Below are 26,310 nucleotides of genomic sequence, written 5' to 3'. Positions count from 1 at the left end.
TAAGAAGGTATCGTTTTCCTCTGAGGTGTTTAAAGCTTTAATGAGTCTAATTTTTTGCACAGATGTTTCTGGGTGTTTGCAGTTTTCAGAGTATTTTTATATTACAAAGGAGCTAGCCGGTGCCATAGCTCAAACTCTGACAAGCAAATAGATAATCAAGAAGACAAATGGCCTCTTTTGTGAAGCCCTGCTCCTGTATTAATTTTCATTTTCTTTCTCATAGAAAGTATCGAAAGTACGACTAGGGACCAAATAGCTTTCTGTCTCTGAGGTCCCAGTCACCCCTAGAATGGAGTGGGGGAAGGGGAAGGGGGTGCCGGTGACCCTCACAAACTCTGTCAGGCTCGGGCCACTTTGGGAGAGCACCCAAGAGAAGTGCTAAGGTCTAAGGGCTCCAGCCCCAGGGTCTCTGGTCTTGTGGTGGGCCAGGATACCGCCACCCACCCGCCTCCAAAAAGCTTGGGGCTCAAGAGAGCATATGCAATTAAAAGTCGTTTTTCGGTCCCGTCTCCCTCCAGAAAATAAACATAGCTGATTCCACCAGCACGTTTTATTGGTATTTCTTTTGTATCCCTCTGGTTTGCAGCGCCCCCGGGGGAGTGTGAGGCTGCGTAGGGCCCAGGACACACGGGCCGGTGTCCACAGCGCGGGAAAGGGCCATAGAACGGCCCTGTTGAAATGCTGCTGGAAGCCTCATAAAAAACCGCCCGGAACCTGGAGGCTCAGAGCGGCGAGCTTTGTTTCCGTCGAATCTCGGTGTGATGTTTAGCTGCCAGGGGATGCGGCTGCCCTTAGTGGAGGGGGGAAATAGTTCTTAAAAAGCATATGCCCCCCCAGGAATGTCTCTATAGAACCAAATCAAAGCTGCTCCTTGGAAGGTATGAATAGAATAAAAAAAGATTTCTATGGAGCTTAAAGTTCACAGCCATTCTGTGTAGACAAGAGCTAAGAAAAATGTGAGAATTATACAGAAAACCATTAATCACTTCTTTTCTTTAAATACGTATCCTCTCTCCTTTGTTATTATTCAACAGCAAATCTCCGCAGACCGGCTGTTGGGGGAAAAAAGTGTTAGCTGGCTCTCCCGGATCTGCGAGGGGGAAAAAATTTGGAACCATAAAGTTGAAAACTTTTTTCTCTCAGTTTGGAAGAAGCCCGTCGTCATGAATGGGATCCGCGGAATTCAGGCCAGAGGAGGCGAGAGGCGCAAAGGTAACAAAGCCCCCGCCTGGGCTGTCTCTTTTTTTTTTTTTTTTTTTAATCGTTTTATGAGCTCTTTTTTTACAAAGGAAAGAAGAAATTCTCTCGCCTCCTTCTTTTCCTTTTTCAACTTTTGTCGCGGGGTTTTTTTATGGTGGATGCTTGGTCAGATTTGCTGCCTTTTATGATGACTGATGCTTGGGTCAGAGGGAGACAGAGGGGCCTCGCACCTGGAGAGTGTTTGAACTGCTTGGGACTGAGGTGTCAGGGCCCCTGAAAAACCCCAGAGAAGGTTGTTTGTGAGGCTGCTCAGAAGTGCTTTTCAGGTTTTGGAAAATGCAGGCGGGCCTGGGGAGGTCCAGCATGTGTGCGTGTTTAGCGACACGCACATGTGGCCCGTGTGTTCTGTGACTTCGCTTGTCTACACTGGGGGCTTGTGTCCCATATGTCTGTTTACCGGGGAGATGTCACTGCTGCCTCCTGGAAAAACGGAATGCAGTTCTTGGATGGAATGCCCCAAGGATTGGAGCAGGGTATAGGTAGACATCTTCATTTTTTTTTTCTTTCTTTCTTTTTGTGTCTAGCTTGGGATTCTGGACTAAATATTTGCAACTCTGAAGCAGGAAACTGTTCCGTTTACAGGCAAGGTTCGTTGATGCCGGAATCTTCCTCTTCAACTCTGCCCCCCTTTCTTCCTGGAGGCTCAGTGTTCAGTTTGGTTTCCTTTTGCTCTCTTGTTTTAGGGGCTCTGTTCCCCCGTGTGGGGCCCTGCTTCTGAGGGCAAGGGAGCCAGGGGGCTCTGCCTCAGACCTGAATGTGCTGGCCCTTTTACCCTGGGGCTACACTGTGGGTTTGGAGGCAGGAGGCTGGCAGGAGAGAGAGTTCATGGAGAGGCCACGTTTTCTAGGCGATTAGCTCAGTATTAGAACCACAAAATGACCTCGGAAGCCCCTTGACCTCTCTGAGACTGGACAGTGTGCTGGCTCCTGGCTCCTGACTCCTGCCCAGGAGGGAAAGTCACACCTCTGCAGGGAGGGGTGCTTGGGCTGTTGTGTGGCCCACCTTCTGCATCTCCCTCCAGCCCCCAACCCCTTCTTTACTATCTGGGAATTTCTGGGTTGTTTTTCTATGACTGTCCATTGGGGAGAAAAGGAGTAAAAATTTTAGCTCAGGGGTACGGCTGGGGGAGGGAAGTAGGGTGCTGATCTGGCCCTCTGTGTAGAATTCCTTTCCTAGGCCAGGTTCTAAGCCCCCCCCCCCCATATCCAGCTCATCCCTCCTTCTTTCCTCTTTCTCTTGGAGGGAGCTGAGGGAAGAAAGGCAAAGGGAGGTGAAAAGATAGGTCCATAGGGCTTCAGAGGGCTAAGGGAACAAGCCCCTGGGTTCTAAAGAGGGGGAAACCCTCCCCCGCAAAAGTCCCTTGGAGGCTACTTTCTCTCAAGGTCTCATATCCAAATCCACAAAGCTGTGGATTTTCTGAAGTTCCTTTGTTTAGGAAGCTATTCCTATAATCACTTATGCCCTCTTCCCCTAATCCCCAGTCCCACCCCAGCTACTCACAGGACCCATGGATACCTCCCTACCAGAGGAGCAAGAGAGTTGGGAGAAGGGTCAGGACAGGCTGTTCTGCCCATTTCCAGGGACAGCGCTGCCACAGTGACCAAAGTTTTAGAAACTTTTAATTTTAAGAGATGGGTGGAGAATTTGCTAACATGGAGCCTTTCCAAATCTCTGTTCTACTTGATGCATCTTAAAATCCACACCAGCAGCCATTCTCTTAGGAGGAGAAAGAGACAAAGAGAGACAGACAGACAGGCAGGCCGACAGACAGACAGACTGAGACTCCAGCTGAGAAGAGAGGAAATGTTCCTTCAGTTAAAACTAGGAGAGACACAACCTTGCTGGGATGTGTGTGGGGTATTGATTTGCATTTTGTAAATTGTCTCCTGTAACTTGGGGACTCTAACTCAGGCAAGAAATAACTGGCATCCGTGGGTACCTTCTCCTTTGTCCCTGAATGGTAGAATACACCCAGGGGCTGGAGGCCTCGGGCAGGAGAGGGAGTGAGTTGAAAGGGAGCTGGGCCGCTGCTGGACTGCAAATGTTTGGGGCTCATGTAAGATATGCACCCATTACTCATAAGGGCAGATAGCCAATTGCGGGCCCTCTAGAGGCCCAGGTGAGGAAGCTGTAGTCACCTGGGACTTTAGGAGTTAGCAGTGTGAGGGGTCCATCAAGGGGAAGGAGGAGGGAAACAATGGAAGGCAAGGTTGGGGTTCATTCCAGGGTTTCCGCCCCATAGGCGAGAGCTTCGAGATTTCCCTTTTCCCTTACTCCCAGACCCCCAGTGTTTTCAGGGATGAGCACCTCCAGCAGGCTCCCCCAGCTGGGTGGGCTCACCTTCTATAATTCCAGCGGCACGCCTCATCTTTGCCCTCTCTTCCCTCCCGGTCCCCAGGCCCTTCCCGTTGGCCCTCCTGTTTGCACCTCCGGGGGCAGAGGGGCTGCCTTAGTCCTGCCACAGCCCTCGAGGCCGCTCCAGCGCCCGTGGTGGGTCTCCCTGGGAAGAGTGGACAGCCGAGGAGGGGAGTCTGGTTGGAAAACAGAGTTGGGAAGTTTCCCAGCGTGAGTTGAGCGCTGACGGATTTGTGATCAGCCATAAAACCGGCGCGTTCAGATTCGTAAATCAATCTCGCCTTTCTCGCAGAATGAACGTTCGCTTTATCGGCAGCAAGAAAGCGCTCCGCTTGCGCTCAGGCTCTTGTTTATTTGAACATGGACATTCCCAGGATCCGAAAAGAGTGTGGGCATTTTAACAGAACCTGCCTGGCGTGCCTTCCTGTCATTCTGCTGTTCTTTTTCTTGTCCTTAAAGACAATTTCTCAGTTTCAAAGATTGTTGTCTTCCCATGCTCCTGGCTATTACTTCCTTTCTGTCTCTCTATCTCGCTCTGTCTGTCTCTCTCTCTCTCTCTCTCTTTTCTTTCAGACTATAGGGGGCTGTTTTCCCAAAGGGGACCATTTTTAATGGATTTGTGGCCAGGACCTTGCAAGGAGTTGCCCTGGCTGGAGCCAGGCGCAGGGCCCACGTTGGGAGCAGGCTGAATTCAATACCAGTCTGTGTTTTGTATCTGGACAATCAAAGCCGCCCACCCCCCTACAGAGTGCGGGGCTCCGCCGGCGCTCCACCCGTGCGTCGGGAGCAGGGATTCCGGAGGAGGAGGCAGGGGCCGCCCGGCCGCCCCAGCTGGAACTTAAGCGGGCCCGGCAGGCGAGGTGACTGTTTCTTTGGGGGCTGCTAAGGCATCTGGGTCCTCAGCCTTCTCCCCATTGAGTTGTTTTTGGTTCAGGTCTCTCCAAACAAACCGGTGGCGACCCCTCGGCCCCTGCTCCCTTACCCTAAGCCGAATTTATTCTCCTATCCTGCCTGCTCTGGTGGCGCGGGCCAGGCTGCGCACGGAGCTGCTGAAGATAAGGCTGGGAATGTGCCGAGCGGGGCTTCTTCAGGAATGTCTTTTCTGCTCCCCTTTGCACTCCCACCCCTCACGATGGCCCAGGACTCCGATTCTGGTTGTAACTGGTCTGCTCCTTCTGGGGCCAAGCTGTAAGTGAGGGTTTGGGGGATTTTTTTGTTTTGTTTTGTTTACATCTGGGAGGAAGGAGTGTGTGTCCCTTTCTGTAGGCCTAGGGAATGGATTGCTCCTATAGTCCCTGTGTTTAACCCTTTATTATGAGATTCCACACCCCCCCCAATCTTTCCCCATCGATCAGACTCCATTGTCTGCTGATTGGGAGCTCAGGATATTAACACCTGGGAAATAGGGACCCCGGGCTGCCAGGCCAACTTCAAAGCCTGTTTCTTCCCTCTCCTTCCTCTCTAGTTCAAATCTTCGGCTGTCTTCACTGGTGTGTTAGGGGTGGAGGGGGTCACTGATATGGGGTGTGACATAGGTAGAGAGCTACTGAGTGTCCACTTCTTTTGTGTAGATACCTTAGTCTGGGGTCTTTGTCTCTAGAGCGTATTCTCAGTTGGTCACTAGAATTTGTTTCCCTGTGATGGTAATAATACAACGGAAAAAAAAAGTCCCCCTTGTGGTTATTCTCAGCTGTGGGAGCCCCAGAGTCATCTCTTCACCCTGTCCCTTTTCTGCCCCTTCCAAAGGTACCACAAAAGGTCAGAAGGAGAATTAAAGCCAGAAGCCCCATTCTTTATACATATGTAACTTGGACTGATGAAGTGTTTGTTTTGAAGCTAGTCCCTTTAGAAATGTTGCTTTTTTAGGAAGAGGGGAGTGGGTCCCACTAAAATCAATATCCTAGGAGCGAGAGAGAGAACTGAGTTGGGGGGAATCTTGATCTTAAAGGATGCAGAGAGAAGAACTGGAAGCTGAGAAATCCAGGGGCTTGGAGCAGGGCTCCGCGCCCACCCCACCCCCACCCCCCAGACGCCCCTGCAGACTATTTCTGCACCTCCACGAACTAAGCAGAAGCAGGAGGAGAAGGGAGAGAGGAGAGGTGGGCTGTGGGTAAGTGTGTGTCTGGGGAGGGGAGGTTAGGGAGCTGTAGGTAGAGTAGGTATAGATGTGAATGTGGGAGAGAGAAGGAGAACTCACTACTCTTCCATTGGTGGGTTGGGGGGAACCTATTTTGCAGGAAAATTTCTCCTCCTGAAGGGGAAGGTCATAGTGGTCCTTTGAGCCTGAAATCAAAAGACCCCCTTCCCCCTCCTGGTCACGTGATTCATTAAATAATTAATGCCGAGGTTGCAGAATAGATATGTATTCGTCAGGAAAATCGCAGGCTCGGTCTCCCTGTTTCTGACGTGCAATTCAACTGTCCTTTGAAAAACAAGCCTGTACCCCGAGAAAAAAAAAGAGAGAGGGAGAGAGAGAGGGAGAGAGAGAGAAAAAGAGAGGGAGGCAGCAATAAAACAGCCCCGCAGCCGGAGCCACACCGCGGGCTGGGGTATTGTAAGTAGAAGGGATTTCTCACTACCTACCGCGTCTTCTGTGTCCATGTAAATTTATTGTTTGTTATTAATGTTATTGTCGTAAAATGTGACAAATAGCCATCTTCATTTCCTGCCATTTCTCTTCACATGGTGCTCTATGTGTTTATACCCATTGAGGCATTGCATAGAGATTTTAGGAATATTCCTCTTCTCTCTCTCTCTCTCCCCCTCTCTCTTTCTCTCTCTCTCTCTCCCTCTCCTCCAACCTTTTTCTTGATTTATAGCAATATGGGTGTCAGCTTCTCGACCAGCATGCCAGCCATTGTGTGTGTGTGTGTGTGTGTGTGTGCGTGCGTGCGCGCGTCTGTGTGTTTGTGAGCAAGTTGTGTTGTTTATGGCCATGTCTTCGATAAATCATTTCTCACGGAAAATGATGTGGAAGCTAGGCTATTTCTGCGGCCGGGAGAGACTCGCTCTCGGAGCCACTTCCTCCCCTCTCTGCTCTGCTCCCAGGAGTTGGTTATTTCAGATGATTTGCAGTAATATATCAGCAGTTAATATGAAAGCTCTATGGCTGGAGGTCTTAAATTACAGCATCTGTGATTATCAATTAAGGCGAGATTTGTATAAATTTGGTAAACCAGAAATGCCTCATTGGCATATAAACCCAGTCAAAGACCACGACCTAATATAAAAATTATATTTGCAAGCCTGAGAGAGCCAACATTCCTAAAGCAGCAGACAGAGCTTCATTTTTCAGCCGTTCCCCTCCAGGAGTTTGGCTGCTCTGACTCCAGCCCAGGGTAAAGAACCCAAATCTGAAGGCAGAAGGAGCCTGGGGGCAGGAGAGGTGGAGGCGGAGGGAGAAATGGCTGGAGTTGAAGGCAAAGATTTTTGTAATCAATGGGGACCAAATTGAAGCCCTCTGCAATGGGAAGGGGGCTGGAAGGATTCAGTCATAGTACTAACGCATCATCTGTAGGATCGATGTGTATGGCACGGTACTGAGGGTGGAGAAGGAGCTCTCCAAATTGGGGGAGACAATGGGGGCAGAGGGTGAAGGGCAGGGAGAGAAGCTGAAAGCTCCCCACCCTCCTGGCTAACAAAACAAGGAAATGAATTCACACCCCAGTAGCCTTCCTTCGACCTCCTGAAACAAAGAAGTTTCCTCAGCAGTGAGGGACTCTGTGTTTGGGGCTAAAGCAGGGAGAAGTTCTCTAAGTTTTTCTAGAAAAGAAATGTTCCAGGAATCAGGTGGTCCCAGAAAGTTGGTGAGGGTTCCAGGACATAGGGTGTGTTCCCCTCCATAAGCCCCCCTCCAAAGAGGGAGCAAATGGGGTGCAGATTGGGAGGGGGAGAGCTGGTAACTTTTCCCTTGGGTTTCATGTGGGGGTCTCAGTTCCTCCCCATTAGGGAAGAGCCTGATGGTCAAGAGCAAAGCCAGAAGTAGCTTCTGGGGACATTCAACACTGCACCCCAAACTTGTGATGGATGAGGAGCAGAGGGCCAGAGCCTTTGCCAAGTAAGGTCCAGGCCGCTGGCTTTTCCTTTTCTGGCTGGAGCCCGGCCAAGTGACTTTATAGCTACTATTATCCATGATATTTAACTGCCTGCTAGTGTAAACCTTCGAGGAGAAAAATTAGAGTGATGCCGCAGCACCCAGGTGTTAATTATTCATGCCGTCAGCCTCGTGGAGTGGCGACTTAGGCCTCAGTCCTGGAGCACCCAGGAGCTCGCTCCCATGCGTGGCTCCAAGGGGTGCTGAGCCCCGTCCTTGTTACCTGGCAGATTTGTGGGTGGGTGGTGGAGGAAGCCTCCCAGATTGGGAGTCTGGATTGAAAAGGGTTTAGGGAAAAAGAGAAGGAGAGGTCAAGACCCTAGGCTGGGATGGGTGTGGTGTCTAGTCTGGATAAAAGGAACTGGGGAGCGTGTGGATTCAGGGGCAGCTTTGATGGGACTGGAGATTGTGGGGAAGGGGGAAGGTGCTGGGGAAGGCAGACTTGAGGGATGGGGGCTCCAGCCCTTCAGGCCTCCCTCTTTCGGGTGTTGGAGAATCCCACACACACTCAGTGTGACAGGCGAGTATGTATTTCTCCCTCACCTGGGAAGTTGTTGGGGGGGATGTAAATGAGGGAAGGGTGAGTTCACCCCCAAAGCAACATTCCAGAACTTAGGCCAAAGTCTTGGAATCCCTGAAAGAAGGGGGAAGGATTACCTCTTCCTTGGAGAGGAGGAGGGACACAAAAGAAAGAAGAGGGAAACCTGTGTTTTATTAGCTTCTGAATTCAGCCTGTTTTGGGGGGATGGGAAACAAAAGGGGAAGGCTGAAGGATTTGCTCTTTGGGAAGGTCAGAGCTAGGGGGGTGAGCTGGGAGCCAGTCCTACAGGCCGCTACCCCCGTGTTGCCAACTATGCCTCCTTCTCTGTCTCCCCTCCCCCTGCTGCCTTTGCCTGTGACAGGGCGATCTGATCCCCCCTTTTCCTCTCCATTCTGTCAGCCCCCTTCAGGTCTTTGTCTCTTCTGGCCGTGGGGATACCCCCTCCCCTCCCCTTTCCCCAACTCACACTCAGAGTCTTCCCCCAGGAGAGACAAAAGCGGGGAGACCATCCCTCTCCACCATTATCTTTTAGTTGCTGGCTCCTTGCAGAATCTCTCCACGTAAGGCTTGACGCCCTCCATCCAGGCATATATCAGCAAGTTTGGAAAGACTTTTGTTGTTGTTGTTTTATATATATAAATATTTGGTTTACTTAGCCAGGAAGCACCCTGCCTCTTATCCATTCTGCACATATGCACCTCCTTTGCTTTTGTGCTGTTCAGGAGATGAGGTAGAACGTATTTGGTGGAAGGGGCTTTCGGAAAGCTGCTGAGTCCATCTTCTCTCCAGACTCTGCTGGTGTCCTTCTTTAGGAATGAGAGTGTTTATCCCCATGCCTTTAAGAAGCCGGGCTGCCAATGCTTTAGCAATCAGAGGAATTGAATAAAAAGATGAGGAGAGAGAGGATGAAGGAAAAAGGGAGGGCCCCAGAGAGAGAACAAGCAGCAGGATCCTTTTCTGAGGGGAGAAGTTAAGGCAGAGCCCAAGGAGAAGATGACAGGGAAAATAAAGACAAAGGCCGGTCAGAGCGGCAGGGAGGCTGTCCTGGGACAAGGAACCCCACTACTTGGATGGGCGCGCGCACACACACACACACACACACACACACACACACACAGTTAAGTGAGAAGGAGGGAACTAGAAAAGAAACCACTCATGTTGCCCCCTTCTCTGTAGAAGAGAATGTCTTTGTGATGGAAGGATGTGTTTTCCCTGCAGATGAAAGGGCCCTGAGGCCAAGAGCTCCACATTGCCCCCAGGAGAGAAGCAGCCTAATAAGTGAGCCCAGAAGTGATTTCTGGAGATACTGCTAAGTCTTTCACGGGCTCAGTTCAAACTCACAGAAGACAGAGAGGCAGAGTATGAGAAGACAAAGAGGCCGTGAGAAAGGGACAGAGACAACAGAGATGGTTAGAAAAGGCGGGAGTGGGGGAGAGTGAGAGAGAAAGAGAAAGAGAAAGAGAGGGAGAGACAGAAGAGAGAGACATGTTGAAAGAGCCCAACCCCTTGGGGAGGCTAGGCACGGGGAGAGGGGAGGGCTGCAGGGGGTCTGGAAGCTCCTCCAGACTCGGTGCTTTCTTTCCAGGCAGCTGCCCAAAGCCGCGGCTGTCCCAGAAGCAACTGCCTCTAGAGTAGGCCCTCCGGGGTGCTAAATCAGGTGTGAGGCAACTGGGGTAGGAACCGAAGTGTCAGGGAATGGCCAAGACTGTCTTAGCCCGTCAGTCTCCTCTTCCACACCACCATCAGTAACTCAATGGCTGGAATCTCCCAAAACAGAATTCCACGGGGGTGGTGGTGGTATTTGGGGTCAGGCGCTCACACCTGGACCCCGGAATCCTTCCTTGGCCACTATTCCCCTTGGCGGGTTTGGTCTCTTCTTTCCCTCTTTAGGGACAGGGAGAAGAAGTTGATCTACCAGCTGCCTAAGAACTTTCCCTTTCACCTCCAATCCACATCTCCTCCCTTGAACCCCCAGCATGAACAAACGGATGCTACCCTTACTAATCTCCTCCCTCCCCCATCTTTCAGGAAAGAAAAGGAAAAAGGGAAAGAAAGCTCCTACCAGCCTAAGCAGCTTTAGAAAACTCCAGGGAACCTGGAAAATGCAAACCTTCTCGCTTCTCCCATCCATCCCTTTACCCCCGAGCCCCTGCTCTCTGCCTCCACTGCGCACCCCCACCCCCATCCTCTCGTCCCGTCCTGCCCAGAACTCTCTCCCTTCCCCTCCCTTCTCCGCTGGGCCGGACATATGGAACCCATTTCGCTGGTGACATTGAAGAGCCGCCCGTGCGCCCGCCTTCCGCCATGGCGCCCCCGGCGCTCCCCGCGCCTCGCCGTGCCCCCAGTCATCCGCCGGCTCCTCCCGCGCGGCAGCTTGGCCCGCTCTCGCGGCCCCGACCCGGCTGGGTGCCAGGCGCGCCAGGCCGCCCGCAGCCCCACGCGGGCCCTCGGCCGAGGGGGCGCCCCGGCTGCTCCGGCCCGGACCCCGGCCGCGCCCCGAGCGCAGCCTCCGCGCGCGCCTCGCCGCCCCGCGGCCTCGAGGGCCAAACAAAGCCGGGGGCGGGGGCGGGGGCGGGGAGGGGGCGAGCGCTTCCGGGCCTCTCCCCGCGCCGCCCGCCGCTCCGGGGCCGCTGGGGTCTGCGCGAGCGCGATGCGGCGGGCTGCGGCCGGGGCGCCCCCGCTGGGGCCGAGGGACCCGGGCCTGGCAGTCGGCTCCCGCGCGCCCGCTGCTCCCGGCTGCCCGCGGCCTGCGCCCTAGCGGGAGTCCGCCCAGGTAAGTGGGGGTGCGGAGCCAAGCGGCCCGGGTCCGGCGAGGGGTGTGTGTGTGTGGGGGGGGTGGTCGAGACCCCAGCCCCCAGGTCTCTCTCCTGGGTCAGGAAGGAGGCTGGCTCCGAATCGTGGAAGACAAAGATGGGCGCACCTTAAAGAGGCGGGTGGGCGCCGAGGGGGTAGAGGGATTGTGCGGGGCAGTGTGGAGGAATGTGAGGCTGTAGGCCCCCGGTGTGTGGACGGGAACCGGCTTAGGGGATGGGGGAGCTCTCTGGCCCAGGAAGGGTGTTGGAGGCTCTGGAGGGTTTTCCAGGGGAGTTGGAAGCTGTGCGTTATGAAGGAAATGTGGGGGCATCTCCTGGGGTTGGGGGGACAGCGGGGGCCCTGCTCCCACAGTCCAGCTGCCACCATGGTGAGCCTTTTAGCACCTGGCGGGTTATTTGAAGCTGAAGCTACAAGGGTTGCGGTGAGGCCGGGTGTTAAACTGAGAAGGTAGGAGAGGGGGGTGATTTATGGCTTCAGAGAAGCTATGTTTACTCCCAGACTGCTCTGGAAACCAAAAACCAAACAGAGCAGAGGCGGGAGGAGCCCCTCTCTGAGGAGTGGGAGCTGATGCCAGGTTCATTCGCTGAGATTTATTTTCCCAGATGTGGGGCGATGGTGGGAACTGTCCCTTTGCAGGCGCAGGATGTGGTGGGTCTGTGTGATGTATAAGGAGAGTGTGCAAGCATGCACACGTGGAGATGTGTTTGTGTATTGTGTGAGACCGTTTGCACGCCGGGGCACATGTGCCCTAGGGCTGGGGTCTGGGGGTGGGGTGCAGCATCGCTTTGTGTGTGGGCACACAGGGAGCTGGGAGGGAGGCTCAGAGTTCTCTGGTCCTGGTATTCTGACATGGTAGCTCTAGACACACTTTACTGCCCCGTGCCCTCACTGTGGGGTGGTTCTGGTCCCGAGTGTGCTTTCTTTCCTCCCACAGCCACATGCAGACAGTCCACTTGGCCTGGTCCCTGGCCCCTCTGTGCCATCTGCCCACGCTGCCTGATCTTCACTTTGAACCTTTAACTTTGCCATGGGAGGCTAAGGAATTAGTGAGCATGGCTGCATGGGGAGGGGAAGAGGAGAGGAGAAAAAGGCCTGGGGTGGTAGCAGAGATCGGTGGTTTGACACTGGGCCTTGGCAGGCTTGGGTTCCACCATTACTGCTCGAATTTTCCTCCAAAGTCTCTGCTTGGGAAGGGGCAAGTGAGCACAAAGGGGAAGAGAGCAAAGGAGCCATGCAGGATGCTGGGGGGTGGGGAGAGAAATATTTTGACCCCAGATAGTTATTTCCTCAGGCCAACTGGTGGCTCTTGCATTTCTGTCTAGAAGCCTGGCTTTGCCTGGAAATTGTTTTGCATTAAATTTTCTCAGCCGCAGAATTATCTTTCCTCGCCTCCAGCTAAACTTGCATTTTTCCACCAGACACTTGGGCCCCGCACCAATGAAATCTGAGAGGAAGCGGCTGGGCCCTAAGTGGCTGTAATTTAATTGATTTTATCATAAATCATCAACTTGATGAAGAACCCGAGGTTTCAGTGAAGTAAATTGATATTAATGGGAGTTTCTTGAAATGCAAACTCGCTGCATTGTTGGGGCATCTTGAACTGGGGAGGTGGATTTCATGTGTCCCAGGAGCAGAGAGCCTGGACCTGGAGCCCGCACAACGTTGGGGGTAGGGAAAGCAAGCTGTGAGGGGCAGCTGCAAGCCAACCGATTTCTGTGGGGGAGCAAGGCAAAGAATGGAACTTTGTTGGGGAGGGAGCAGAGTCTGACTCTGAACCCTTCTGGCCATCTTGGGAGTGCTGGTCTCCAACTGGGGGGGAGACAGTTGGAGAGGCTGGTAGGTGAATGGGCAGAGTTGGGGGTCGAGTGAGAAAGCCAGGCTGGTACAATGGGTGCATTGACTCTTAGTTAAAAATTGCCAGGTCAAAGCCTTTCTCCTCTAATTATACAAATTAATTATTTACTGCTCAGGTTGCTGTGTCCAAAAATAGCACTTTTGATTTAGTGATGGAGGTAGAGAACACCCCGCCTACACACACACACACACACACACAGAGAGAGAGAGAGAGAGACAGAGAGAGAGAGAAGGGTGGTAGAAACCAGTGTATGAGCCTCTGTGGGAGCAAGGAGAACCAGGAGTGGGGTTGGTTTTCAGCAGTGGGGGTGTACACATTTAAATCCCAAGAAGAAATATTCTGCTTTTGGCAGAGGTGGTGCCCATTATTGTCTGAACTCAGTTTATTACTGCATATTGTCACTCACTTTGATATGAGCACACAGAGCACCACAAGCTGTCAGTCCAAAAAGGGACCTGAAACATCATTTAGGCCAACCCCTCCCCTCCACATACGTGCTCCGGCTTTACAGAGGGGACACTGAGGCCCAAGGAGTTCACTGCTTCAGATCACACAGCCAATCTGGAATGCCTAGAATCCAAGCCTCCTGAGGGCTGAGCCTGTGTGCCAAGTATGACTTTAGACAAATCACTTCCTGGCTCTGAGCCTCAGTTTCCCTGTCTGTAACAGTGGCAGTGGTTGGAGAGGACGGTGTCTGAGTTTCTCCGTAGATCTGACCTTGGGAAACTCTGGTGCGTGTCCTGGAGTTCTGAGGGCATCTGGGTATAGAAGTTACTGCGTGCTTATTTGCAATATCCAGGGAGTATGTACGCGCCCAGAGCAGTGGATAGTTACTCTGACTGGCTAGGAAATCTATTAGAATCTGGACCATTCCTCTTCTTGAAGGTGTCTTTATTCTCAGCAGAGAAGCCCAGGCTGAGAGCAATTGAAGTGAGAAGTCAGTGGAGAGGGGCCAGCTAGCTGGGTTGGACTGGGATTGGCATTTGGAGGGGGGGCACTAAGGAAAAGGGGGTTCCCCCTCACAGAGCAAGGCATTTTCCCTGCCAGGCACTGGGCTGAGGCTGGAATTGTCCAAATTTCAGGTTTTGAAATTCTTCCTACTCCAGCCCAGGGACTATTGTGGTTTCAGAATTTGGATTCTGTAATGGTGGGCCACTGCCTGTCCCCCAGCCCCACCCTGACCCCAGGCCCTTTGGGCCCTCTCTTTTTTGGGGGAGGACACACACACGGTAGCAGAGCACTGTAGATGTCCTTCCAGGGCAGCCAAGACAGAAGGCCTATGAGGTAGATGACTCCCACCCTATTTTTGCTTTTGTTTTCATCTCTTTTCCCAGCTGGAAGTAGATAAAATTCGAAAAGAGGTGGGAGCTTCTTAGAAGTTGCATGGTTGTGAGAGGGAGATTTCTTGTAGGGTCAGGGATATGGGAGGCCACTAGGGGACCGGAGGTTTCCAGACTGCCTTGGGAAGTGTGGTCAGGTACATGAGTTCTGGTGGAGGAGAGGAAGAGATGGACACAACTTCATCTTTGGGGTTCTGGAAGTCAGAGTCTCTGTTTTGAGAGAGAGGGAGAAAAAAACAAAACAAAACACCCAAAGGGCTGGCAAGTCCAGACTCTGGCCCTATCCAGTTCTGACTCTGGGGTTTTATATTTGGAGGCAGTTCGGAAGGCCTTCCGCTGATTGGTCATTAATCCGGTGAGTTATTGTCTGCTAAACAGAGGTCGCTGGGAGAGAGACATCCAATCTGTCAGGAGAGACCTGCCCAGTCACTCGCAGCAGGCTGGGCCCCTGTTCCTCCCTTGCCTGCTTCTCCCTCCCTTCCCCAGCCACCCACCTCCTCCCCAGGCTGGCCAGGATTCGGTCTTCCCCTCTTGCTCTCGCCAGTCAGCCCACCTTTGTCTCGACGGGCCGCCCGGGCTGGGTCTGTGAGGCCGGGACTGAGTGCCTAGAGGCGGCGGCCCGGGATTCAGATGCGCCCGCCTGTCCCTGACTCGTGACTTGGCCCGCGGCACCGCCATCCGCTCCGTCAGCGCATCCAGGCGGCCTCCGTGGTCCCCGAGAGAGACACTTTGCGAACCCTCGTGGCTGCTCTGTGTTTCCCTGCTTCCCTCCCGCGCCCCTCCACTTCGGGTGGGGGGAGAGCAGAGCTTGCATTTTTCTTCTCCAACCGTGGCAGCCTCTGTCTTCTTTCGATCCCTGCTTCCGCTGAGCCGGGTCTACACCGGCCTCCAGGGCTGCACGAATCTTCTTCCCGCTTCCTCTTTGTTCCCTCCCGCACCGGCGTCTTAGAGAGGTGGGGGTTGGGAATCCAGATACCAAGAGCCATCTTCATGAGCAATTTAATTTTACAACCGCCAGCTTTGAAATCTTTATTAATATGCAAGAAGAGATGGACATTCCGGTGCATGTGTGAACTCTGCAGCGGCCACGAAGTTGGGCAGTGAAGCTGGAAAAGAGTGTGGGGCCCTGGAGCCCAGACAGGACCAGGAAGAAAAAGCTCTCTAAATCGCCTCGCCCCCGCTCCCAGGTCCCAGCTTCTCAGTGAGCCGGTGGGTTGGTTGAGCTGGGGGCCAGATCTTTGGTCACCCCAAGGCTGATATCAGAAATCGATTTTAAAGCAGCCAGCCATTTTGTCCTTATTGAGAGGAGAATTTTCGTTTGCTCTTTGGTAGATTTTTTTTTTTTTTTTTTTTTTTTGCGGGGGGAGAGGGAAACAGACATGATCCTTCCAAGGCCTGGAAGGTGGGCAGCCAGGAATGGCTCTAAGAGGTTTAACGCGCTCCTTGTCCCCTGGTACTGGGTGCAGATTAGGAGTGGGGGAGGGGAGTGCTCTATCGACTGGGAGGGGAAAATATGCCCAGAAGGGGGCCATTTTTTTCTAATTTTTACCTTTATTATTAATTTCTGCCTTTGTTAGATTATCCTAAAGTCTCTGTCTTAATCTTTTCTCAATTTTTCAATCTCTCTCTCTCTCTCTCTCTCTCACACACACACACACACACACACACACACAGAGTAAGGTTGCCCAAATTTCCCTCCTTGGGTCTAGGAAGAAATTGTTCACTCCTCTCTCTGGTCTGCCCCTAAATCACCATTTCATTGTCAGGAGTGATAAACTCCTCTTCCCCCTCTTTTTCCAGACCCCAGTCTTCCCGCACACCCCTGTGATGTCTCCTACTCCAAGTCCCCTGGCCAAGCTCCTCACTGCCCGGCCTTTGTCTCCTGAAGTTTGAAAGGTCTCAGCCTGCAGCAACAGCTCAGAGGAACGGGGTACCCTCCAAGCTGCCTGTTCCCCCATCCACCTCCCACCCTCCCAGCCCCAACCAGGAGTGCTTGCAAAGAAATCGCCAAGAAAGGAAGAAGAAAGAAACCAAACTGGGATCTAATTGCCTTCCAAGCAGTTCAAATGGGCTCTGTTCTGCAGCATTAATAAGAAGCCCCCACTCCTTCTCCTACCGCATTTGGGGGTGTGTGTCCTCTGAAATTTTTCTCCAGGTTAGCTTTCTGGATCCCCAGTCCTTTTCACCCCCACCCCACCATGCCCCAGCTCCTTGTGTCCCAGGAGAGACCACAATGAGTTGAGGAGGCTCTGGGAGAGGAGGGGTTCACCTCTGTCTTTTGAAAGCTCCTCCACCCTCCTTCAGCTCAGCTCCAGGCTAGATCCTCCTGCAGCCCAGTCCCACAGGCCCGCAGCTGGCTGGGTGCCCTCTGGGCTTTCTTAATTTCTTGAGGTAATGCTGTGCAGCCCCATAGCGACCGGGTTCTCCTCTTGCTTCAGTTTTGCAATGACTTTCTGTAAATAGTGGTAGCAACAGCTAGGAGAGCTGGAGGGTCTGAGGTACATTTTTGACTTACTTTTGGGGAGTAAGAGAAAAGACCCAAAGGTGCTCGTTCCCTTAAGCCTCCGGAAGCCTCCCTGGGCTGAGTCCCCAACCCACCAGGCCCAAAGCTACATAGGAACCAACATAGTAGGTCCCTAACCAGGGTCTAGAAATCTCAGGACAGGCTCGTGCAACCATGTATGCAGGCAGCCGTGCTGTAATGGTGTTCTTTGAGGGTCCTGGCTTGAGTAGCAACATAGGCTTGGGCTTGGGCATTTTCTTTTCTTGATACTACTTAGTCAACAGAAAAATGGCTCCCACCCTCTGTCCTCACCACCCTCCCCTTCCTTCAGTCACCAGCTCTCTAGGCAGGTGGTCATCACAGTGGGAGGTTCTGCGTGTGGTTCCTGTTGCTGGAGAGCAGGGAGGCCATGGGTCCCACCCACCCCCTGTTCAGCCAGGCCCCAAGAACCTGGCTGCTCCAGCCCATGAAAACTGACTTAGCGGGACCGAAAGCAGTAGGGGCTGGAGGAGGCCCGGGGAACACTCGCTAGGAGAGCAGGACCCTTTCTCAGCCCAAAGCAGAGCTCGTGAGTGGGCTGTGAGGGAAGCTCTGCCAGACACAGCCACCGTCTCCTGGAGGGAAGACAATAGCTAGAATCATCTCTCACCTTTGTTCTCCCAGTCCCATCTCTTCTGGTGCATCCAGATGGGAGAAGGCAAAAGCCAAGCATTCTAACCAGGAGGTCACAGGGTAGTGGCTGGCTCTGTCTACTCGAAGTTAAGAGAACAAGTTTTCCAAGCTGCCTTTGTAGAAGAGAGAGACTCTCTGCCTTCTATTTTGTCCCCTAAGCCCCGAGTCAGCAGTTAGGCAGAGTTGCAAGCACTCCTGCTTTGGGAGCTGTCCTGGTCCTCTTTTTGTCCCTCTTCCACCGGGACTGGCTCTCCCCCACCCCCGCCCCAAATCTGCAGACACCTACATTCTTGGCTCTTGGCTCCCTCCTACAGGCCTCCTCGCCCTTTCCTGCCCTTCTCAAACACACCCTAAGAAAAGTTTAGCTTTTGTAGTCCTCCTAAGTTGTGCCAAGAGTCATAAATCTTGCAGAACTAAGAGAAACAAACAGGTTTGTTCTGAAGCATAATAATAACTACCCTCCTTCTCTTCTGCCAGCGCATTTAAGATGAAGCCATTTTGGTAGTTCTTCTCACCTTCTTAGAAGTACAAATGTCCTTGTCACCTCTTAGCCCCTTCTGCCTAACCGGAGGTGAGAATCTTAACAGAAACTTCTCCGTGAAGTTCTTACGGCCTCTCTATTGCCAGCCGTGTCTGGAGCTGGAGCTAAACAGACTGCTCCTTTTGTCACCCTCTCCTCAACCCCCCTCCTCCTGCAAGACGGTCTGGATTTTTAAAATAATCACTCACCGCTTGTTGTCTGTTCTCAAAAGGGGGGGGTGTTTAAAAAAAAAGGTCTGGCTGTCTCCCCTACTGGTTGGAAACTGAGCCTGGAGATTTGCGGGGAGAGAGAAGAAACAGGGAGGGTGTGAGGGAAGAGAAGAAACAGCCTGGGAGACTTGGAGAGGGGGAGCCAGGGCGAGAGGGCGGGAGACCCAGCCACCAGTCCCGGAGGAGTGAAACTACTTAAAAAAAAAAAAAAAAAAAGCCCTAGTGTTGCCACTTCGAATGAACACAGAGAGGCACCCAGCACCCCCACCCCCAGGCGCCTTGGGTGCCTTTGACTAGGCCTCCCCACCTACTTCGCAGTTAGCATAATGGTTTACCAGCACGGTGCCGAGGAGCTGTGAACTCCACTGGCTTTGCCTTGCCTTCCTCTTCCTCTCCACCCCCCCCCGCCAAAATCTCAATTTAAAAATTTACCTGTTTAAAAAAAAAAAAAAACCCAAAACAAAAATCCCTACTTTCTTTCCTTTCTCACTTTTTTTTGGGGGGGGGTTAAAAAATGTCCCCCTCCCCCATCACCACCAACACCTTCCCTCCTTATCAGGCATCTAAGCTTGCTAAAGGGGGAGCGGTGGGGGTGTGTGTGAGCTTGTGTGTGTGTGTGTGTGTGTGTGTGAGAGTGAGTGTGTGTGTGTGTGTGTGGTTTTTTTCCCTGTGCAAAAGCAGAGGCCATTGTTACGGAGAGTAGGGCGTACCAGTCTTGTAGGGCAACCACACTGTGGCGGCTTGGCCGAGCCGGAGCCCGGAGCTGGATTCGCAGCGAGCTGAGCCGCCCGAGCACCTTTCGGTCTTCTTCTATTTTTTTCCCCGCTCCCCCACCCCCTCCCTCCTGCGCACCCCCGCTCCCAAGCCGAGTGAATTGAAGCGGACGCCGCGCGGCTCCTTCGGCCGCTCTGCCCCTCGGGCTCCCCAGCCGGGGTGGCTATTGGGTGGGGGGGCGACGCAGCTTTAAACAGTGGTCTTTTTTTCCTTTGCCTTCAAGGAGGGGAGATTTCTCGCCTGCCGCTCGCGCTGGGGCTCGATGTGAATATATATTATGTCTGCCTGTTCTCCCCTCGTCGGTGGCTAAGGTAAGCTGGACTGAAATAGGCTATCAGTTTGTGAATGGCGGAGAGTATGTCTCAATGATTTATGGCCCATATGACTCCAATCTCGGTTCAAGAAGAGTTCACAAGCTTTAAGCTTCCTTCCACGCAGCGACTCTCCTCTCTCTCTCTCTCTCTCTCTCCCTCCCTCCCCCTCCCTCCCTCTCTCTCTCTCTCTCTCTCCCTCTCTCCCTCTCTCCCTCTCTCCCTCTCCCTCTCTCCCTTCTTGCTTCTCTCCTTTTCTCCTCTCTTTTCTTTCAGCAGCCAGATCCAGGGCTGAATTTTCCCCCGGCTGCTAAGAAGAACCTAACCTTTCTCCCTTTTCCTTTCTTGTTCTTTTATTTTTCTTCCTTCCACTATTTTTTTTTTTTTAAGTCCTGGAAGGTGGCCTATCTCCTGTCTCTGGTCTTCCCCAGCTATTGTTACTCTCTCCGGCTCTTTTCAGGGGTGTGCCTGGACAGGTGGGGTTCTTGGGGTGGCTCACCGCCCTTCTCCAATGAGACCCTGGGGGGAAGCCGGGAGCCACCGTCTCCCTCCCTCCCTCTCTCCCGAGAAGCCATATGGAGCCTGGATTTTTCCAACATGGAGGCAAGGGAAATAGACATGTTTGGCTTGGTAGAGCTGCACCCACCCCCTCTTCTCCTGGATCCCTAGATCTCGGATCCCCTCAACACCTTAACCTCTTCTCACTGTCCCTCCGGCCGATCGGGGGCCTGCCAAAGTCCCGGAGCGGAGTTGCTAAGGCACCTTTTCATTCGGTTACCTCCATTGCCCAAACTTGCTGCCCTCAGCCTGGTGTGCTTGGAACCTGCCGCCGCGAGCCATTTAGGCGTTCTGGATGCTTTCTCTTCGCCTCCTTGGGCCAGCCTAGCTAGTCGCCAGCCCCCGCGGCGGCAGCGGCCGAGACGGCCCCGGAGGCGGCAGCCAGGAGCTAGCTCCGTCCACAAACCTCCCAGCCCTCTCTTGCCGCCGGCGTCTCCATTCTTTCCTGTTCCGTCTCTGGCTTCTCCGCTTCCCACACTCGCCTGGCCTCTGTCCTGCGATGGTTTGCAGGTTTATTGCAGGGGGAACGACAGGAATTTCGGCCTCAGGCGTCTAGTCAGATTATTGCTTTATCATCATCATCATCATCATCATCATCATCATCATCATCGTTGTAACAATCATTTAGACTAAATAAAGCCAGGGCTCAGCCAGCCAACCTCTTCCAACGTTTTTATTTCATTCTCTTCTCTATCTATTAATAACAAACTCAACTGATGCCTGTTAATTAATTCCCCCTTCATCCAGGGCTGCTCCGGAGCTAATTTTGGTTAAATCATCAGAGGCTAATGGTAATAATAATAAAGGGATTGGGTCAGCCTGGTCAGTTGAACTCCAGTTCTCCTCCCTGGAAGGACCTGCTGCTCTACAGACCCATGTGTATTTCCCAGAAACAAATTCTTCCCAGAAACCAATCGGAACTCAGGGCTACCCTGGCTCCCTTTTGAGTGTAAATCTCTGCCATTAAGAAGGGGATTTATGTGTGGGAGGGACTTCTTCACCTGCCCTCCTTTTATTTTATTTTCCTATTTTTAGTTTGCTTTGGAGTTGACCAGCTGGGCTGAATGAGATTTAAGTAGTCCAAACTCACATGTCAGAAGACAGGGTCACTCTGGAGGTTTTATGAAATGCGATGGTGAGAGATGTGGGGAGACAGGGAGGAAAAAAATGCAGTCAGAAGTTTTAGAAGAAATACACAAAATCCTATGACAGCTCGAAGCTTTATTTTTTCTGCACAGTTTTAAAAGTCTGCGTTAAAATAATGATTTTTTTTTTTTTACTTGGAAAACTTCAGTAAACAAGATACCCTGTTTCCAACCCAGAGAATAATATTGTTCTGATTGCTCTGTTGACTTTCTTTTTTTGCCTTGGGAAAAGGTGTTCTCATTCGGGAGGCACTTTAGCATCTCTTGGTAGAAAAGTCCAGCAGTTAGTTATCCAGTTTCTCTCTTCTTTTCTTCTTTTGGAGAAATCAAAGGAAACAGACTGTCAAGGAAAGGGGTGGAGAAAAAATTAGGTCTGATGAAAAAAAATGGAGCTGGGAGAGACTTGGGCCAAATGGTCACTGCACCAATCAGTCGGGCCAGGGAAATGGAAACAATCCTGCTCCATTTGGGGGCCCCATGGGGGCTGCTAGCTGCTGGGTCCCAGACTTAGCTGAGCAGAGACTCAGACTGAAGGTGGTGGTACCTGCCTGCTGCAGGGCCATGGAGGAGGCTCGGTTCTGCTGGCTCTGGATGTTAAAAATCTTCAGGAAGTTTCTAGGTCAGGCTGTTGTTTTCGTGAAGTGGGAGGGGAAAGAGAGGGCTCCTCACAGGAGAAGGTTCCCTGCTCAACTTGCTTCTTCTTCCTGTCTCTTTCAGAGATCCTGTTTTTTTTCCCTTCAGGCTAGACTCTGTTTGGATGAGAGACCTAGAGGGACATGGAGGGAGGCAAAGACAGGAGGCCTCTCAGCTCAGAGGAGGGTGTTGGTGATGCTTTTATTTTGGAGTCTCCTAGTCCCCCCCCCCACAGCCACCCTATCCCAGAGTTGGTGTGTGTGTGTGGGGGGGGCGGAGATTGGGAGAGGGAGGTGGAAGAGGTCAGGGGCTAGCATGCAGGCGGGAGAGAGAAACTATGGCCTTTGCGGTAGTCCGATTCTATACCTAGGCAGTCCCCAAAGGAGTAGAAGTGGAAATAAAAACTGGTGGGCTTTTTCCTTAAAATTAAAATAAGAAATAAGAAAAATCCATTTCAGGTTAGGAAAGTGGCCTCAGCATCTGCTTTGAAGATGTTGGGGTGGGGGAGAAGAAAAAAAAAACCCTATTGATGTCAGTTCCCTTTTCAGCTCCTAAGATGGATTCGAGCCCCAGTCCTCTTCTCCCCCTTGTGTCTCTTCTCTCACCCCGCAGGTCAGCCGCTCCCAACGGACTCGGGAGGAGGGGGGCAGAAAGGGGAGGGGGGGTCCGGCGCCTCACGTGACCCCCGCGGGTGCCAATGTCCGGTCGTGAGGGTATCAGGCTCTTGCAAGTTGTCACCCACTGCCCGGGCCTCGCCCAGCGATGCAGAAAGCCACCTACTACGACAATGCCGCGGCAGCACTCTTCGGAGGCTATTCCTCGTACCCTGGCAGCAATGGCTTCGGCTACGACGGCCCCCCCCAACCCCCCTTTCAGGCCGCCACGCACCTGGAGGGCGACTACCAGCGCTCGGCGTGCTCGCTGCAGTCCCTGGGCAACGCCGCCCCGCATGCCAAGAGCAAGGAGCTCAACGGCAGCTGCATGAGGCCCGGCCTGGCCCCCGAGCCCCTGCCCGCCCCGCCCGGCTCACCCCCGCCCAGCGCCGCACCTACCAGTACCACCAGCAACAGCAGTAATGGGGGCGGGCCCAGCAAAAGCGGCACCCCCAAGTGCGTTCCCGGCTCCAACTCCACCCTCACCAAACAGATATTCCCCTGGATGAAAGAGTCAAGGCAAACGTCCAAGCTGAAAAACAGCTCCCCCGGCACAGGTACCGGCTCTCTGCCTTCCTCGTCGTCAGCTTTTGTCAGGGCCAGGAATGTCACTGTTATTCTAGCACCCAGCCCCTAGGCGCCCGGGCGGCGGCGCTTTGCCGGTACCCCCCACCACCTGACGACCCCTGGCCCCACCAACACCCTCTCCCGCCAGCCACCCTCCACCTGAGCTGCCGAGCGCTCCAGAAGGCCAGGTGCTTGCTCGGCCTCAGCCCTTGGCAAGGCCGCAGAGCCACGGGACGCTGCCAGCAGACGCAGAATCATCAACGATTGATTATTATTAAGTATGATTACTGTGGGTATTAATCACAATCGCTCGGGCGGCCCGGGGTCCCGGCCTCCAGGCAAAGCAGCCTCTTCGAGCCACACTTCCGCGCCCTGCCCCCGAATGTCCAGATTCCCCCAGGGGTTCTCCTTGTCTGCCCACCTGGTCCACAGGACCAGGCGGGAAGTGTGTGGGGGAGGGAGTGGGGGGAGGGTGGGGTCTTCCCAGAACCTGGAATTGGGAAATGGGGGGAGAAAGCTTGCGCGAGAAAATCCACTTCTAAATAAATGGCCATGCGGCTCTGTCTGCGTGACATGATCAAATTTTCATAAGCTGGGGCAGCAAGAGGAGAACAGGTCTCTTAATAAATGCCACTATTATAGAGTGTCCGCTAATGCGACGGGCGTTGGGGGGGGGGGTTAGGAGGAGGCGGGGACGAGAAAGGGAGGGCGGCGGGGGCTCCGAGTCCAGGCCTGGATTTATTAAGAAACCATGCATTCAATTTCGGCGTGTTCAGTAATTATCTTTTATTTCATTTTGTCCCCTTCCCACCCCTCCCCCTCGGATCCAGCGGAAGGCTGCGGCGGCGGCGGCGGCGGCGGCGGCGGCGGCGGCGGCGGCGGGGGGGACAAGAGCCCCCCGGGGTCGGCGGCGTCCAAGCGCGCGCGGACGGCGTACACGAGCGCGCAGCTGGTGGAGCTGGAGAAGGAGTTCCACTTCAACCGCTACCTGTGCCGGCCGCGCCGCGTGGAGATGGCCAACCTGCTGAACCTCAGCGAGCGGCAGATCAAGATCTGGTTCCAGAACCGGCGCATGAAGTACAAGAAGGACCAGAAGGCCAAGGGCCTGGCCTCGTCGTCCGGGGGCCCCTCCCCCGCCGGCAGCCCCCCGCAGCCCATGCAGTCCACGGCCGGCTTCATGAACGCCTTACACTCCATGACCCCCAGCTACGAGAGCCCGTCCCCGCCCGCCTTCGGCAAAGCCCACCAGAATGCCTACGCGCTGCCCTCCAGCTACCAGCCCCCTCTCAAAGGCTGCGGCGCCCCGCAGAAGTACCCCGCGACCCCGGCGCCCGATTACGAGCCTCACGTCCTTCAAGCCAACGGGGGCGCCTACGGGACGCCCACCATGCAGGGCAGCCCCGTGTACGTGGGCGGGGGCGGCTACGCGGATCCGCTGCCGCCCCCTGCCGGCCCCTCCCTCTACGGCCTCAACCACCTTTCTCACCACCCCTCGGGGAACCTGGACTACAACGGGGCGCCCCCTATGGCCCCTAACCAGCACCACGGACCCTGCGATCCCCACCCTACCTACACAGACCTCTCCTCTCACCATGCGCCTCCTCCTCAGGGTAGAATCCAAGAAGCGCCCAAATTAACACACCTGTGACGGGAGAGGGAGGGCAGAGGGGCAGGCCATGGGGCGGGTGAGAGCCAGAAGGGGCGCCCGGCCGCGGAGCCCTGGGAGGGCTGCCTGGAGGTCTGACAGAGGTAGGCCAGGAGGTGATAGGCACACTTCCTGGGAAGTCCAGGCCTGGAGCTCCTTTCCCTCCCCCAGGCCTGAGAAGTTGCTTTTTAAGGTCCTCCTGTCCTTGTTCCATCTGCCTGCCGACCAGTTGGAGAGGAATCCACAGCAGATTGTGGAGATGACATCCTCAGCCCTAGGTCTCCAACAATACCCAGTTGGAATTCTACGCTCCCTGAGTGGGGTGGAGGAAGAGGAGATAGGGAAACAAGGCAGAGAAGCACATTTAAAAAACCAGACAAGATGGCTAGGCCATCACCAACCAACCAACTTACCTTCTATCTCTGTGGGTAATTCCTCCAAATCTTGATTTTTTTCCCCTTGCAATTCTCCTTTAAAAAACAAAACAAAACAAAAAAAACGCATTTCAAAACCAAGGGCACAACGCACGCTCCCCTCCCACTTCCATGAAGCCTCAAGTTTCTTCCCATCTATTTGAGGTTTCTTGGGCATTCCCTTCATTTCTAGCCCCATATTTTCTGCTTTAGGACATTAATATCTCTACCCCGCCCCCATCTATTACAGTTTTCAGAGGGCTCAGGGATGGTGAGAGATCCTGAAAGTCAGAGCTGTCTATATTATAAATATATATTTTTTCTTTTATGGAAAACTGGGTGGTCAGAGCAGGCAAGGTGTCAGGACTGAGGGTTTGCCCATTCTGCTGCCTCCCATCTCAGCTCCAGGACCATCCCCCTCTCTCCACAGAAAGCAATCGGCGACACGAGGTTCTACACTTTTCTTTTCTTCTGTTGCTCTCTTGACTTAACGTGAAAACAGGGTATATTTTAACAAACTGTCTGTCCCAGGCAGGGGCTGCAGCTGGGCCTGTGCGCCTTGCTCAACCCCCTGACAGGACACTTTTGTTGCACTTAGAGTTTACATTTTAATGGATATAAAAACAACTGTGAGAGATGCCTGGGCCTGCAGGAATCCAGCATCGCTCAAAAAGTGTGTGTTCTAGTGAACATTTTCATATATATTTATTGGTTATAGCCTGTTAAAATATTTTCTTTTTTGTATTATTTATCCCCCTACATTATGTATTTATGAGGGAAAAAAATGAAAAACTGTACTTTTTTAGTATTTACTTGTTATAAAGGACATTGTGTTTCCTGTCATGTAAAACCAGCTATTTTAGTTATTATTGTACTCTAGAAAAGAGCTGTAGATTTATGTTAAACTCGTACTTATGAGCAATTGTAATTAGTTCTAAAAGGCATGAACTCAGCTCCTATTGTCACTGTATAGTCCTGAATTTGTAGAATTAGAGTTAATTCCCTCTTGGAACTTTCTTTGTTCTTCCGTAGTTACTTTTTTCCTTACTTGAAAGGGTTGTCTGTCAAACGATTCTTGAATAAACTTTCTGTTATCCATTTTATCTTGTCGTGGCGGTCCAGTTCAGATAGCAGAGCAAGGCCGCTGCCTGCCAAATTTCCCCCAAGGAAAGAAGGATATTGAAGGCTCAGGCCCCTAACCAACCCCCCCCCCCCACCTTGCCGTGCCTCAGGCCTGGAACGTTCTGCCAACTTCTTTAGTTAAGATTTAAGTAACAAGTTGCGGGGCTGGGGGAGGAGGACCCTTGGGTGCTCTCTTTAGGCCTTTCTGTTTGGCTTACTTGCCTCTCACTTTTTCCCATTGGCCTTTTGTCTTCTTGCTCCTTTGGCCACAGCTTCCTGGCCACCCCTTACCCAACAACAACAACA

The 26,310-nt window shown here is 53.1% G+C and overlaps 1 protein-coding gene across 1 annotated transcript; it reads left to right on the top strand.

Moving 5' to 3' along the window:
* Positions 1–917: 917 nt before the first annotated feature.
* Positions 918–25,985, top strand: HOXB3 (homeobox B3). The gene is made up of 4 exons (XM_088028300.1): positions 918–1,212; positions 19,181–19,268; positions 22,217–22,814; positions 23,655–25,985. Exons 3-4 carry the CDS (start codon positions 22,367–22,369, stop codon positions 24,470–24,472), a joined length of 1,266 nt encoding a protein of 421 aa, XP_087884426.1. The 5' UTR covers positions 918–1,212; positions 19,181–19,268; positions 22,217–22,366; the 3' UTR covers positions 24,473–25,985.
* Positions 25,986–26,310: the final 325 nt, after the last annotated feature.

Source organism: Eumetopias jubatus, unplaced genomic scaffold (assembly GCF_037043125.1).
Source record: "Eumetopias jubatus isolate StellerSeaLion01/CBP00866 unplaced genomic scaffold, mEumJub1_p1.0 scaffold_10, whole genome shotgun sequence".
Taxonomy (NCBI): domain Eukaryota; kingdom Metazoa; phylum Chordata; class Mammalia; order Carnivora; family Otariidae; genus Eumetopias; species Eumetopias jubatus.
This window is presented reverse-complemented; position numbering and strand designations above follow the sequence as displayed.